The 16,775-nt window shown below is 47.7% G+C and overlaps 3 protein-coding genes across 3 annotated transcripts in view; 2 read left to right on the top strand and 1 right to left on the bottom strand.

Moving 5' to 3' along the window:
- The window catches only part of LOC149355997 (uncharacterized), a 45,504-nt gene extending 39,247 nt beyond the window's left edge, over positions 1-6,257 (top strand). The window contains exon 5 of the mRNA XM_089577725.1: positions 6,002-6,257. Coding sequence (XP_089433851.1) covers positions 6,002-6,065 — 64 coding nt within the window. The 3' untranslated portion in view covers positions 6,066-6,257. The remainder of the gene's footprint in view (positions 1-6,001) is intronic.
- LOC149355992 (FK506-binding protein 15-like) overlaps positions 1-16,775 on the bottom strand; it is a 282,100-nt gene that overhangs the window by 79,232 nt on the left and 186,093 nt on the right. The window lies entirely within an intron of this gene.
- Positions 7,346-16,775, top strand: part of LOC149355995 (uncharacterized) — a 44,297-nt gene continuing 34,867 nt past the window's right edge. Inside the window, exons 1-2 of the mRNA XM_089575359.1 lie at positions 7,346-7,464; positions 14,331-14,511. Of these exons, the coding sequence (XP_089431485.1) occupies positions 7,346-7,464; positions 14,331-14,511 (300 nt within the window). The remainder of the gene's footprint in view (positions 7,465-14,330; positions 14,512-16,775) is intronic.

The following is a 16,775-nucleotide window of genomic DNA, read 5'->3' as shown; positions in this document are numbered from 1 at the left end:
TTTAAATGCGGCTGCTGCTCTTAGTATAACGGCCCCACCCTTCTAGACCGGTCCGCTTCACCTCGATCACCCCCACTCCGTAGAAAAAAAAATGGTAGGCGTTTAACGTAGCTAAACTGAATTGACATGCGATAGAATTCTTTTTTTTTTTAAGTGGAGGGGACACTGAAGCTTTGCCTTATTAGTATGATGCGATAACTTTACTGGGTCACTGCCCACCTATGCAGAATTGGTCATTCTCTACTTAATCTTCATAGATGGCGGCGAGTCGTCATACCCCTACCACGCAGTGCTGAAGCGGTTAATCGATGTGCCACTATACTGCCAGGTGGCTGTTCCTGTAATAGCCACTGGTAGGGATTGTGTGACCCATGTTACTCTTCCTAAGGAACCTCTCACGACCAATCCTTCGCCTCCGCACCTACCAGATCTTCCTTCCATTGGGTGTAGTTTTCGCAACGCTCCTCCGAAGTTACCTGAGATTACCTGAGTAAACTCAGGTTATGGTTTATGGTTTATGGGGGTTTAACGTCCCAAAGCAACTCAGGCTATGAGGTACGCCGTTGTGAAGGGCTTCGGAAAATTCGACCACCTGGGGTTCTTTAACGTGCACTGACATCGCACAACACACCAGCCTCTAGAATTTCTCCTTCATCGAAATTCAACCGCCGCGGCCGAATTTCGATGAAGGAGAAACGACCGGGATCGAACCCGCGTCTTTCGGGTCAGCAGCCGAGCGCCATAACCACTGAACCACCGCGGCGGCAAACTCAGGTTAGTTCGGAGCAGAAGACAAGAAAAGAACAAGACAAGATGACGAGATACTTGCTATGGGTTGGTTCGCCTGCAGTAGTGCTACCCAGGTAAAAGGAATATTTGCTCTTCGAAGAAAGGGATGATTACCAGTACCATCTACGGACGCCATGCAGAGAAAATCCTTACTTGGCTTTCTCCAACTGTTGCCCAAGAGAATCGCTTCCTTGGCCGTTGCAAAAACCCGGAACCGCCATCACCGCTCTACTAACGTAACTTGCAAAGATTGACAGCAGTTTGGGAAGGGAACCAAGTTTATCTACGACTTCATCTACAGATGCTCAGGGGAAAGCGTAGTACAAAAGAAAACACTTACTATTAACGTCCGTCCACATGACATCCACCGCTGTGTGAACACAGTTTCTTTGAAAAAAAAAAGTTCAGATGAGTTATAATGGTAGCGATTTAACGGTTTGACATTGACTCCACCTTGAGGATTTCTCTGAGAAACCTCTAGTTTCGCTTAGACTGGTGATAAACTTGAAAGGACTTGCATATCAGAGCCTACATTACGATTTTTTTGCGAGATGGGCGGCGTAAGAGAGCGTGCGCAACACAGCGCGTCATATATGGTTTGCACCGCTAGAGATGAATGCCGTGAGTATGGCACCAGTTTTTCGCTTAATGGAAAAAGAAAGGGAAGGAAATCATCACCTGACTTCCCTGCAGTTGAAATTTCCACCTTCAGTTCAAAGACACTCAAAACGCCGCAATAGGTATGGCTTTCGGCTGCTGATATCGAAGTCGCGAGTTTGATCCCGGCCAAGGGCACCGCATTTTGATTGAGGCCTAATAAAAAAATATACCGAGCGTACTTAACGCTACTAATGTGGTGGAAATGCGAAATAATTGTCTTTTTTATTTTATTTTTCTCGTTTTTTATAGACGCACATAATCATTAGCCTACAGTCGTAAGGCAACGCATGTACTAGGTTCACCTTTGTTCTCCAACAACCAACCCGATTTGTGACCTATGGGTTGCGTGACTGCCTCGCTAAGTGAAAATCCTGGGCTTAATTCTTGCTCCTTCGGAAGAAACTTCATTTTAATGCGAGAGCATTATATGTCCCATGAGCACAAAAGCCGGCTTCAGTCAGCGTCTGTAGCACAAAATTCCTCAAAAACATCACTATGCCCTCGCATGACGTCATCAGTAGACCCTAAGATTAGTAGCGTCCACAGAAAAGAAAGAAAAAGAAGTCACGTAACGAATAGGCGCCAAAACCACGTTACTTCGCGGCCCATAAGGCTGTACATAGTGCATAGCTTCTCTTACGACTGTATGCTAATGAGTAGGTGGGTCCTAAGGAAGGAAGGAATCCTTTATGAACCTCGCAACAGAGCTCATCATCATCAGCCTGACTACACCCACTGCAGGGCAAAGGCCTCTCCCATGTCTCTCCAATTAACCCTGTCCTTTGTCAGTTGCCGCCACTGTATCCCCGCAAACTTCTTAATCTCATCCGCCCACCTAACTTTCTGCCGTCCCCTGCTACGTTTGCTTTCTCTTGGAATCCACTCCGTTACCCTTAAGGACCAGCGGTTATCTTGCCTTCGCATTACATGCCCTGCCCAAGCCCATTTCTTCCTCTTGATTTCAACTAAGATGTCATTAACCCGCGTTTGTTCCCTCACCCACTCCGCCCGCTTTCGATCTCTTAACGTTACACCTATCATTTTTCTTTCCATAGCTCGCTGCGTTGTTCTTAACTTAACAGAGCTCACCATGAGACACTTCTTTCGCATTCAAAGCACTTAAGCAGCAGCAAGTGCCCTACGTATCTTCTTCTTTGCCGGTTCACATGGGTTTTGGGATATCCCTTTTTCTGAACATCGGGTTTTACTGCCGATGAGCCATATAATGCTTCCACATTAAAAACGGCATTGTGCCAGGCTATATCAGCGCACGTTAAAGAACCCCAGGTGGTTTACATTAATCCGCTGCCCTCTTCCACTGTGCCCCTCCTCGTCCATGTGTCGCATCGGGACGTTAAATCCCAAAATTCAATTCAAGCGCACTATAATTGAAATTGAACTTTTGCATATGTTAAATTGAGCAAAAGATTCTTTATCAGCGCTTCCGGTCATCGCTGCCGTTCAGCTCATGGCTGAAATGTGCAGCTCTCGGCGCACTCCACGGCAAGAATGCTACGATGAAAGTCATAAGTAGATCAGTCTGTTTGCGCTAACGAAATAGGACTCCACACTAATGTCATGTAAAGGGCACGATTGATCGGTGCTGCACACAAGCTAGTGCACCTGTGTAGGCAAGCTGTGTGCACTATACTCAGTCCGTGCTTTCTACAATTAGTTTCACAATTGGGCCAAATTACCATTACATCTCTCCGTTGAATAAGTTGATGAAATAAGGCGAACGTTTCGGGCAAGCAAGTCTGGCCAACATCCTTGTATAGCTCATAGAGAAAATGGGCTCCTGCCTCGGAGCTCCGAAAGTTAAAGTTAATGAACAGTGGACTGAATCTCCGTAGCATATTCCACCTGAAATATCCAGGATGAAACTATGATCATTATCAAGCAATAAAGTTTGGAATCATAATGCGATTGTGTTAAGGTTCCCGTTCTACAGAAAATCCGGTGTCGTCATCGTCGGCGCTGGCGTTGTGAGCGGAAAATCGGCCCGGGTAGGGTATCGATCCAGATAGGCGAACCGATAGCCAACCTGGCGCACAAGATTCATCCCGGCCTCGCGCAACCCGCCATTGTCGAAAAAATGAACCGGTCACGCGTCCTTGTAACGTCATCGTAAGTGACCTCGCCGCGTCATCACAACCTGCCCAACGCACTGCTCCACCATGGGAGGTGGCAGTTAAATTAATGATTGGTCACGAGAGGTTGCTTGGGGGGAGCAGCCTGGGACAGACAAGCTCCACCGATTGCAGCACCTGCCATCGCAAGGAAGTCGCGCATAGCTTGACCGCTGCACAACTGCGCCTGGTGTGGTATCAGGACTCTATGAACGTAAAGTAGAGGATGACTAATTTCGCATACATGTGCATTGGCCGATTAACGCTGACGCGTTATACACTTAAGGTGGAGCTTAAGTTTCTCATTCAACGTTTTTCAAAAAAAGTACCCCACAATTCTAGCGGAGTTTCATAAGGAGCTGCCCTACGTTCCAAAACGCTGAGTGTCAAAAACCACATGTATCGCTGTAACGTATTTTTCATTTTCATCTTAAAAAAAAATCAGGGGGGCACTTTGTTGACCTAAAGTGCGGTGAGGAGAAAGCCTTTAGCGCGGTGTTGCTGCCTGTGTCACTGATGTGTGTTGAAGATGTTAATTAAGTACACAATTGTTTCTGAATTTTAAATGCTGGAGACATTGGAGGGCATTTCGGAGGCATCCGTTTGATTCGACGCCTTTCTGCAAACACTCTTCAGCGTCCTCGACAAGGAGAACTGCATATGCGTTGGCAGGAAGTAGCGTAGCCATTAGCACGCGTAACCATTAGCACGGAACGAAAGTGGTTTGAATCCCATCGTGCACAAAATTTTTTTTCTGGTCTGAGTAGAAAAAGCGTGACACCTCTGCTGACAACCTCCTGCTGACAATATTCTGTCGACAGCGATGGGGCATTAAAGGCTTTCTCCTTAATATCAAGCTTAAGACACGTTGAAGTTGGCAAGCCCATATTCTCTCGTAGTCTTGTTTCCATGCCCGCAAACGGAGTGTGAAAACGTGCTTAAGATGTACGGGGATGCCGATCTGGGTTTTACATGTCTATTTGTCTGTATCTCATCCTAAACTCACCCAAAGTCATTGTGCTAGCCTCTGCTATGAATGCACCGCTCTCATGAGTGAACAACTGAAATCATTGGAGAAGTAAGTGTGTGTGTAGGAAGCAAATGGGTGGGTTTGTTGTGAAGTCTACGGTAGGGGAGAGGAATATCTGGTTGTGGCTGCCTGTTGGTAGAGTCATCTGCGATCGAGCATAGCGACCCTGAAATGAGCAGCCTGTTACACATACACACCTACATTGGCGAGATGATAGGGAGTGTATTCGGTAGCGAATTCAAGAGGCTACTGAAGGTAATTAATGAGTTTTGTGCCGGGAAGGTATATTGGACGTAGCCCTTGGCGAGAGATGGTTAAACACTCGCAAGCATCAGTAAGTCACACCTCCACATCATCAGCAGCCAGACAGCGTACACTGCAGGACAAAGGCCCCTCTACTGCCGCTCCCAGGTCGCACCTAATGGCTTACAAACCCAACTGCAGTCGGCAGAAACAGCATGAAGCAATCGCAGCGCAAACCAAAGCCTTTTTTCTGAGAGAGAGGCAGAAAAAAGAAACCCAAGCCGGCTAACCAGGCATTGCCAGGTTGGCAACCCCACTGGTCAGGAGTGGAAAAAAAACAGAAACGAAAGAGGTGAGACGATAGCTCAGTGTATCGGGCATCGTTGGGCGACACGATGAGCGTTGGCACGTTGAGTGCAGCGATGGCTGCAGTATCCACATCGTATTTGTGAGGTGGTGGGTTGGAATCGCTGTTACCCTTGGGGCCGTCCAATTTTTTAATCAGCACATGGTCTACCTGGCCAAACGCTGGGTTTTCCTACAGATTTGACAGCAGCAGCTTCATAACCCGCGCAGTGGAATAAGCGGTTACTATCGTGAGGTAATCGTAATGCCGAATCGTACAGAACTGCAGCTCCAGTGAGGATGTGTTGCGAGCTAGGGTGCAGCCGCAATGCGGCATGGACCTGGTTCATTTATTTTTAAATGCTAGACTAGACGTCAAGCGCTCTCCGGGATCAATTGTTTCGCTAATCCCTGAACAAGTTACTTATCTCGAGTTTCAACCATGAAGACTGGCTCATTGCAGTAACACGCGAAACCCTTTTCTTCTGCCGAGAATGATGTAATCTTCCGCTCCTGGAGCAACGGCTTCTCCGCGTTCGTTTTAAGGCGTCGTTACTGAAGAGCCGGTATGCAGTAGATATACGCCAAAATGAGGCAGAGCTCTGCCTGTATGGCGCGGACAAGCGAAGCAGCATCTTTAACGCAAGATGCAAGCATTCTCAAGCCGTCTCTGAATGCGCTCCAACGCGCGGCTTCATCATGAAACACTTCTGTGAATGGAATCCGCGGCCATATGTTGAACTGTCTACTAATTCGCGCTCCTTCTTTTTGACGTCCTTCCTTTTTTTGCCCTCACAATGCGCAGGAAGAAGTATCCGTATTACCGGCTTCTGACCGAGAAAGGTGCTATGACCTTTAAGGTAAGCTGAACTCGTAATGCGTGAAATGGAGAAAGGCTTTATTGCAAAACGGAATTTTTGCCACGGTGCGTAAAACCGCTCGCTAATATGTCTGTTAATAAAACGATACCAGTCAGACCAATGTAAAATGTTTATGAAAACGGTGACTGTGCACAATTTCCAACAACCGGTGAAATGGAATTCGAACGTCTTTCGAGAAAATCTCTATTTCCACGCTTTTCTATTCCGCGTAAGCTTTAGTGTGCAGCCGAGCTCCGTATGTTTGCTTTTTGAGGCGGATGTTTTGCGGTGTGAAGCTTTCATCCCATTAGTGACTGCTTTGTGGAAAGAGCACTGCACAGATTAATGGGCCCTGAATGTTCCCTGCGCAATCAGTTCCAGGCTGCGCTGGCGCGACACACTTCTTTGGGTAGAAGAGCTTAGAGGCGGATACTGTGGTTTACGCACAGGTACGAGCAGTATCACAGAAAAGTGCCAGTTTGAAGACAAAAGGAAGTTAATTTTTACTTCGGCATAAAAATTAGGAGTCATTAGAGGGAGACTGAGGACAAGTCCTTCCGGTTGTTATCTTTAATAAATATTGATCCTACGACTCTTCTGGTTATGTTCATATCTGTCCGGCCGAAAAAGACATGTTTATTGGTAAGGCTACAAATTGGATTTGAAAAATTTTGCGCCACTCGAGTCAAACTCATCCATTTAGGAACAAAGTGGACTCTGTGATCACTGTTTAGAAGCGAACAGCAGTGTAGCCAAGCCCCATGGATCCGGCAAAATTGGTCTTGACGCACCGTAGTTTGTGTGCAACCGTGACCAGCGGTTGATACTAGTATTTACATCGTGAACTTTTCTACCTTATGAAACGTCGCTTTTTAGGTTAAGTGACATCTTTATTATCCTAACGCGGCAGTCTATCGACACAGCCAACAATATTTTGCCCTCAACCTACCTTTGAGGAGATAATCCGTACCAAAGAAACAACGAGAAAAAAAGAGGACGGATGGGGGTGAAGTTCAGTTCTTACATTCCTATTTTTCCTTGAAATTGTATTTTTTATGTTTAGTATTTAGCTCCTTTCCGTTCATCTTGCATTGCCTTTAAACCCGGTAAAGCTGAGCTGGTCCGGGCCCCATCTCTCTTTATTTATCCTTTTTATGTTTCTTTGAGAGGACGAATGAAAGCGGAGGGGTCAGGCGTAAATATAACGCTAATACTTGCTTGCATACTTGTAACAATGCCTGTGAGAGCGGCTACCGCGCTTAAAATACGCGTCTTGCTCACCCTATGCTATGTCGCAGAACTCCGTGCGCCGGGCTCTGAACCAGCGGTGGTTCTTGAGGATCCCTTCCTCCTCATGTGCTCCCGCTCGCTCCAAGCGCCACTTCTGGGCAGTGAACTACGAGGACCGGTGCGTATCGCCTCTATTGCGAGAGAACAGTCGCCCACGGTGTGACGAGTGCCAAGTGTGCCTAGCTTGCTTCCGCAGTAAAATGCCAGTTTCACCAGTTATACGGGACTCCATTGAAACTCCAGTATATCTGACCAAGAGGTCAGCAGAAAGCCGCACTAACCTTCTGTTGCGTTGAGCTGCGTTTTCTGATGCTGTATTGACTTGCCCTTGCATTTCACTAGCTTTCTAGCCCTGGGGTGCCTCGTGTCCTGCATTTTCGCAACTGAGACGAGAGTGTGCAATCTTAACCAAGGCGAAGGAGCTGTCAATGCGGGCCATGTAGTGCATTACAGTGTGAAGAAATTCAAGATTCCATCTATCACCGCAAAACCCTCCTATGTCCAGACTTTTCGGCTGCGATCAAAACCGGTGCGACTTAAATATGGCTGATGTTTTACTCAAGAAGTTCGGCAGCTGATAGCATGATGCAGCACGTGTGAGAGGAGTACCTAGGCGGCTCTGAACGCGAGAAGGAGGGCAGCAGGCGAATGCGCGACAGATGGGAAAGACAAATGCAGGGGACAAAATGGCCGATTTTACCCACCAGTTGGGGAATGCCTCTTGGCAAAATGTCGTTTGCTTGCAGGGAGAGATTTTTGAAAGCATGCGCTGGTTTCTGCAGTGGTGTGCTGCAGTGACGGGAATAAAACTGGTTCGAGAGAAGTGCTGCAATGGGAAGAGGAAATGTAGAAAAACAAACACTGACGGAACTCAGTTTTCGTTAACGGGATCTCAGTTAAGACATACACTTACGACCTGCCTTCTTTGTTTTTGAGATCGGCGCTCCGTGGACAAGCAGGGACGCCGAGAAAATATTAAACGCTTCTCCAATGCTCGTGGACACAAGCATTTCAAGACATCGCAACCGCTCGTAACACGCGTACACCGAAATTACATACACTGGCCCCGTTTCTCACTTCACTTCAACACATACGCACTTGCATCTGGCTTCCTAGACAAGAACAACACAAAGAACGGTGGCCTGGGCACAAAAGAAGTTACAGATGCAAATCAGCAATGAGGGTCTGCAGTGTGCATTTCAGCCGTGATTATTTTTTTCCAAGCCCCACAATGGGCCGCGATTTTGACAGACGTAAACAAGATTAATTGGAGAGATATTGGAGAGGCCTTGGTCTTGCAGTGGGCGTATTCAGGCTGATGAAGAAACCGAGAACATACCCTGTCGGAAACATTTTGCAGCAGGAAATGGTTTAAAAAGTAGCTACAGATTGAACAAAGGCCCTAACTAAAACTGCTTTGGCGCCACAAATACTAGTGGCTGCCGGCAGCGGCTACGGGTCTAGGGAAAAAAAAATCCCCGTAAGAAATGTACCCGGCAGATACGTTCTCGGAAAAAACGAGCCCGGATAAAAACGCACCCTCAGAAGCGCCTGCTAGGAAAAACAAGTCCTCAAGTGAAAATTAACTAAAGATAGAATTCCTCGGGAGCCCACTTGACAAAAATTGCCCTCTTTATTGTACTCTTCCTTGATTTTGAGAAATCATGTAAGAATGAAGTATTCTGCAATACAAGGGTCCGTATTCCGAGTGTGTGTCATAATAAAAAGGTCATAATCTGCTGGAGCAGCCACACCTGATTGGTCGTGACGCCGAAAGCAGATAGGGTGGTTAGGGTGCAGCGAAAAGCAACGTTAATAGTACAAACCAGTTTCGCAGCTCCACTAAGAATGTGGCCCCAGTGGCGGCCACGCGAACTAATCGCGCTGCAGTCGGGTTTTACTTCCGGCCCAGCGCATCGTCTGCTACACGCGGAGCGCAGAGACTGTGCGCATATGTGCTTTATATGCAATCTTTGGAACGAACTGTTCTTTGGAACAAAGCAGGCAAGTCACAACTGCTTGCTCATATTGTGTGACAGGATAATGTGTTAAAATTAACACAAGTTCCGCGAAAGTCCTACGGTGTCCTCTTTTAAGAGTGCATTGTCTTCCGAGCAACTAGAAGGCGATCGCTTTCCTGACGAATTCGAGGCCCGTGTGCTGTGCGATGTCAGTGCACGTTAAAGAACCCCAGGTGGTCGAAATTTCCGGAGCCCTCCACTACGGCGTCTCGCATAGCCTTAGTCGATTTGGGACGTTAAACCCCATAAACCAAACCTTTCCTGACGGCGGAAGAGCAGCAATGATTAATTTTTTTTCTGTTAAGGCAATTCCTCACTCTACTGAAAAAGTGGAGTTTCAGGACAGAAGGTTGAAAGAGCGAAAAAATGGCATGTGCTTCATTTGGTCGTTTTGCAAATATAAACTGCGGCAGAGCATTTTATTCAAGTAGGCTTAAGCTAAACTTACTTCCTTCATTGACTTCTATTGCGCATTTCTTTTCGGCGCTTGCGAGCATTTCCATGACACATTTTCTTCCTTGCGAATACCTGGGCTATCATAGTAGTGTGTGGACATGCGATTTAGGAGGAGATATTGCAGCCACAGCTGGGCTGTAAGACGCGGCTCTCATGGACTGCATGCCGGCACAGCGCGCGTTAACGAGGCTTTCGAGACCGGTTGAGTCCCTCAGCTCTGTCCCTAAGGTACGGTTGAGATGAGAAGAGAGAGTGTTGGTGAGAAAGCAGTGTTTGGTCATTGTTGACTTACTGGAATTGTTTCAAGTTCCTCTCGAAAGCACGTGCCATGGCGCGAAATTAACAAATTAAAGTAGTTTGCCTTGGAAGTTGTAGAGGTGGGGACATAAGTAAACGAAGCACACTATTCCGTTTGAAGTGAAATTATGCCTTCTCTAGAAGCATTAACCATCATGCATATACCATAACTGGCAGTTGCAGTTAGGAACTCGCGAAAGGAGTTCGAAGTCATGCTCTGTTTTCATTTGTCAGCACCTGCTCATGCTGTATTATTACAGCATTTTTTCGATAGTGCTACCCAATACACGTTCACTCACAAAGCCCGCGTCTATAGCTTCTTACGGGATTGTTTAATTTTGCGTCAGAAAATATCAGTGCTTAATGACGCATTTCTGTGCTTCGCGCCCAACGTCTGCCTTTATCTCCTGTCATAAGTGCATCTTCTCTCACAAACCACTGAGACCAGGCACAAAAGACAAACTGGATATATTTAATTATAGACGTACCAGTTTCAGTTCGTGAGATTACCAATTCCGGGATTGACGCTTAGTGGCAAAGCAACTGGCCGAATAAAAGATTATTGAAGCACGTGCAGTGTGAAGAACGTTCCACAGCTGGGAGCTAGTGACGGTGGCTGCTTGTTCCAATTTTGTTGTTATTGTTAAGAAGCAATAATAGCTTCCTTCCTTCACCTTTTGAAGATGTTAAAATCGATATCGGATGCCTAGGCGAGATGGAAAACAATATTATGTAGCGCAAATTTTCGATTGTTTTACATGTGTAATTTGAAGAAGTATATTACAGTTCACGCATTTACAGGGACGAAAGATGTCGGAATAGCTGTTGTCTTGCTCCAGAACGATTGCAAAGTGTGCATGGAAAACTTACAAATAATAAGGGAGTAATTACTCATTGGTATCCACCCAAGCGCCGCCACACGGCTACAAAGGAAGGCTATACAGCTTTCTCAGAAACTTCGCAGTTATAGAAAAATTTGTCCAGTGCCTGGCTTTGAACCCGGGACCACCGCTTCACCGGAGCAGCGTCTATACCAATTCAGCTAACTGGGACGGCAATTTTAAGATGGTAGGGCGAGAGCGAATGGATGAATACCTCGAAGTGGGAACAGTGCTGGTCAAATGCTTAGACCATCTCGCTGTTCTTTAGTGCCTGCTAAAAAGGAATGAAAAATGTGAATTGCCGTCGCACAACCGTCCGATCACAGCTGCAACTTACATTCAGAGATGTTGCAGACGGCAATTGGTCACGGCGTCTTGATGGTGCAGCACGACCCTGAGCGGGGATTGTGCAGCGACTGAGTGCATGCCACAAATTTTCCTCTCCGTTCCCTTTACCCTCAAGATAAATGTAAAATGCCGAGGCGAACAAGCTAGCTGCCTTTTATTTACCATCGGCGATCGACGGCTGTAGCGGCCACCTTCTATCACTGGAATGCTTGTGTAGTTGCATTCAATATTTTCTTCTTTAAAAACACCTCCGGCCTTTACGGTTCACAAAAAAGTATCTGAACTATTGTTTCAATCTATTAAAGTCAACTACGTAAACCAGTCACCTTTTCATTACCCTTTTACAGCGGAATCCGATGCGCAACTAAACTTGCTGCTGAATTTTTCTTCTTTCGCATTGGTCGCGTTCCGTTTCTCTTCAAGCAGCAATAGCGCCGCTGGACGTTTCGCTGTAGCAACCGCACCGCAGGGACATCCTGCCACCGCTCACAATCGCAAGCGAATCGACATCCGCTTCCGGCGTTTCGACCAATCAGATGTGGCCGCTGCAGCAGATTATGACGTTTTTTTATTATGACAGAAACTGGGAATACAGACCAAGATCACACTAAGGTCATGTAGTGCAGGTCATGCTAAGAAAAGCCACACCACAAATCACTTCCGCCGGTGACTTCGCTGCAAAGCCGAATGAACCAAAGACGCGCACTCGCCCTCGGCCACTCCCTTTCTGCCCTCTAACATTTTTCCTGATGCTACCACCCCCGGTCTCCACGGTGGGTGAGTGGTGGTATATATGGTGGTGTGAATGTACAGGCGGGGTTAGGCTTACAGGGGCCTGTCGGCAATTGCTCCGCCTGACTTACTGATTTCAGTTATTGTGGCTGTACCACTGTTCCATAAGGCGAGTGTCCATAAAAACTTCAAGAGTAACTGTGTCACTGATCGCCGCTCAGTTCGGCAGCCCTCAGGATACTCGATGACAGACATTACGTTTGGCATAGCACCAGGGAGAAGACGAACGCCCGGAATCTGTTCGTTGTTTAGTCACCTCAATGCCGATAGGTGAAGTGGCTGCAGCGTACATTGTTGGAAGATTGTTGATCCTGTGTCTCCCATCAATTGTGGCCGGTTGGCGCTCCACCCTGAGGGGGTTAACTGAGAGGCGTTCGCCGGGAAGTTATGTATTTCCTCTCTTTATCTAATTGTAGGCACCGGAAGTATAGCTCTCAAGGGAGGTGGACTTGTGCTGTCGAGCACCAGGGTACACAGTTGTTATTCTTTTAGTGTTTATTGATACTCTTGCGCAAGACATCTCCACACCGCATTTCTGCATCTGTACTTTTCAGCGGACAAGTTCTGAAAATTTCTATTCCTCGGCGCAGACGTCGCATCAAGTTTCATACGATACTTTGGGGACTCGGTGCATTCTTAGACGTTCCCGCGTCCTGCGCAGATCTTGCAGGGCTGCTTATGATTAGGCTGTCCTCCCAATCTACGGTTTACTCCTCTTGGCTGGGCAACCGTGGGGCAACGAATGAGTTGACTATGGTGGCGATTAATCTTTCCTAACTCTGTCTATATATTTGTGTTTTTTTCAATAAACCCAGTTGTTAGTCAGCGCCTGTTTGTCTTTACCCCTCAGTTTCCACGTCCCGTCTTTGTTGCGCTGTTTCAAAAATGAATACATACCAACTTGCCCAAATTTCTGCTTTGCTCAACGAACTGGGTCGCAGCACACCACCATCGCAACGCATGCTGGCTGCCGTATAGCGTACCCGATATTCGCCAGTGAGAGAGGTGCAACGCGCGTGCGTGGTCACATGCAACCAAGCGCACGACGCGAAGCCAAAGTCGCCACTGGGTCGCATATGCAAGAGAGTTGCTGTGCTGTAGGAGCTTTCTGCTGCGCAGACGCCGCATAGTGTTTCACGCATCCTCTGCCCGCCTTCCCTTCCTTACTTCCCCATCCTCTCATCTCTTCACCGCTACACAGCCTACACCACCTGGATTTTGTCAGGTCAAGGACCAACTGCTGTTGCGCTAAAGAAAAAGCGTGTAAGACCACGCGGCGAGACTCCTATGATGGAGCAATGTTACGATGGAAATCAAAGGGCCTTTTGTTATAACCGTCATCCCGAAAACTTTTATACCCACCAGTTTTGGACATAACATTGCATTCATAGCGAACGCTTTATGCAGTAGTAGACCACGTTGCCGCGAGGTCTTCCATGATGATGCAGTGATGCAGCCGAAATCTAACGCTTTTCTATAAACACAGCAAGCATGCTGCCTGCGCAGGTATGAACTGCACAGCATTGCCATTTGTAGCCGTGCTTAACCAGACGTTTTGTGATACTAGGAGGCATATTGGGGTATTTATATATTTGGGGTATTTGCAGAGGTAGTTGGGGTATTTGCCATGACAGGCAAGTGGAAGTGACGCAGTCGAGGTGTCTTCGGAGGTAGCTTCCTTCCGGAAATATCCTTGTAGGCGTAGTGTCGAGCCGCTTACTGCTGACGGCCATATGCAAAGCAGGGCGGTACCTTTCAGAGCAAACGCCCTAAGCAGGACCACGCATTATTTCTGCCCACGAACCACCAACCAAATAAGTGCCTCGGTCAGAGCCCCACACGGATGTCCGTACATCCAACTCTGTCCGCGAAAACATACACGCCGTAACAGCAGCCACCATTCGCTCTCGTTCTGTGGCAACGGCCAGCAGGTGCAATGAAAATAGAAGAAACTCCGAGCGCTGTAAGCATCACTGGGTTCTTGGTCTCTTTGCTGAGACGTTGCATGCCGTGCACTCGACTTACCCTTCAAGCATTCAAGCCCGCTGGAGGACACAAGTACAGTTTGAATGGTGCAGTAAGGCGGGCTTGCCTAGCTATGTCTTGGCTCTTCACTGGCATGTAATGACTATCGTCAAAAGGACCAGTGTCCCGTCTCGCACCACAATTTTTCTACACCCCTCACACAGGCCCGAGCGCTGGATTATGCCCGAACAAAGGCGTGACCAGTCGCGGCACGAGAACGCGATCGGCGCGCCTTCCGATGGTCAGCTGGAGCTGATGGAGTGGTTCGAAGCCGAGCCGCAGGTCCCAGAGGAGCCGTTCCTGGAGCCGCCAACAAAGCCCTTGGTGCCAACGGCCTACCCCTGTGTAAATACCTTTACTGTTTTGCAGCATGAGCGCCATAAGCACGTGACCTCCCACCAGAAACAGAGAGAGATGCCATACTTTTGGGGCTGAACTTGCTTCGTTTTTGCGTTCTTTTACAATGCACTGCCATATTTTTCGGCACGCCGGTTTCCCAGAAATGCTCTTCCTCATTGGAACACTGCGGTGTTCTTCATTTCCTGGTCATAAATGACTCACATCGCAACGCAGTGCTACTGAAGGGGGAGAAGATTAAGGCGTGAGGCAAAAAATGAGGCCAAATTTTAATCGAGCTTTTATACCTTTCTTCACTTGATCATACAGATCATGTTTTCTCAGCTTATCACACTCAGGGTGTAAACAATTGTTCACTTCTTTTCCACAATTATGATTAACTAAAAAAATCAGAATTGCTCTTCACGCCAGCAATGTAAGTGATTATTAAAGCACCTAAATGAACAAAGTTTAAAATGAACAATTAAGATTAACAATATGTGATGAATAGTGAGAACGTAGTGTTAGAAAAACTATACGAAGAGAGAAAAAAATAATGTTGAACAAGTGCACTCCCTTGAACAGTTAGTCGTGATTGCGGTTTTTTTTTTATCTGGCCTTGCTTATCGCTTGCGTGTGTATGCCAGGAATGATTGTCCAGAACTACACTCGTTCAGAAATTCGTTCAGAAAGAGTTATCAGTATGGTTCTAAGACGGGGTTGAGAAAAATTTATAATTAGAGGGACTGAGAATGAAAAAAAAAATGAATTTGTTAAATATAGACGTAAATACGTACAGGCCTAAGTTGTAACCACTTGATACGCGATAAGATCTCCTTTTGCTGGTGGCTGCTCATCTAACATTTCGTTCTAGCTTTGTATGATTAGTTCATGGCGCCAGCCTTTTGTATCATCATGTAAACTCTTGTGATGCAAGAACTTTTTATTATAGTATCGTGGTTCCATGCCAGCTTGCTTTATATTTTCAAGGGTGCTTCTTTTAACGTTGAAGCCAGCTGCAGCGTCGTGGTCTTAGAAAATTCCTTGCTAGACAAGGCGATCGGAACACCAGTTTGTAGAACAGTTCACCTGACAACCGGTCCCTGTTTGCAGCTTTGATTTTGTGTATAATGTCGTTTGAATGGATTCCATGACCCATTTCTTGAACTCTTCATTCTACTTCAGTTGTTCGACCGAAGTGGGCCCAAGCAGTGGCCTCGATCCTTTCGGTGGAACTTGTGGGAATCCTGGCTTTGCGCCGTCGCCTTTGCGCGGCTGTGCCGGCCGCCCGCGTTGTTTCTCCTCTTTCCCTTGCTCCCGCCTCAGGCGGTGGAGAGGCGGCTGGGTGACTAATCACTGTCATTTAGCCACAGCTCCGCCCCGGCTCCCCAAGGGCCTTTGCCATTGGCGCCTTTTGGCGGGAATTCGGGACCCCGCTTTGGACGGCCGCGCGCCGCGCGACCGTCCGAGCGGGGCCCAGAGAGAGAGATCCCTCCGAGACAGCGTAAGGTGCGTACGTTACTGTTTGTCCGTGCCGGCCTTTGCCGTTCGGACCAGTGCTTACTCGAGCTCGCCCGCACGTGTCCTCTGACCTGCAGCGGCTCGAGCCTGTCCAGCGGGGTCCAGCGACCTCTGACAGGCGTACCTTGCGTTGAATGCCCACTCTCTCTCGCAACCGGCCCAACGGTCGACACGAGAGAGAGATCACAGCACTGCCGCGGGGACATTCTCCTGCAGCGGCGTGCTAGCGGTGCGCATTACTCGAGTCGCTTCGTGCGCGCAGCGGAGCCTTGCTCCTCGCGCGCCCCCGGGACGGGGTGACGATTGAGTGTGTGTGTACTGCTGAAGGACGACGTGAATAAACGTCTCCTTTGTGAACTTGGAGGCCTATTTCTTTGCGGCGAATCGCTCTCCTCCCAGCGGAGGTTGAGTGCACCGCATCGGTGTCCCAGTGTGTGTGTGGTGACGGCTGATCGGGGCCCTTGGCTCGCGCGAAGCTCGAACCCGCGGTGGGTGGTGGCCTGTGTCCACTTAGGAACCCACAAACTACAGTGAAAAATGGCTGCAGTCCTTCCTAAATGCTCCCACATGTTTGCTCTTATGATGATGCCGTAGTACTTTTGCAGCCGATCTCTCAGGGCATCACTGAGTTTTCGTTTTCCAGCGCGTCGTCCTACTGTCTGTAACCATCGCGCAGTCTTTTCGACGCCGCTTTTATTTTCATTTCATTTTATTTCCTTCAAGACCCGATGACGGGTGTTACATAATGGGTG

This window comes from Amblyomma mixtum, chromosome 3 (assembly GCF_055824585.1).
Source record: "Amblyomma mixtum isolate Tamu chromosome 3, ASM5582458v1, whole genome shotgun sequence".
In the NCBI taxonomy this organism is placed as follows: domain Eukaryota; kingdom Metazoa; phylum Arthropoda; class Arachnida; order Ixodida; family Ixodidae; genus Amblyomma; species Amblyomma mixtum.
This window is presented reverse-complemented; position numbering and strand designations above follow the sequence as displayed.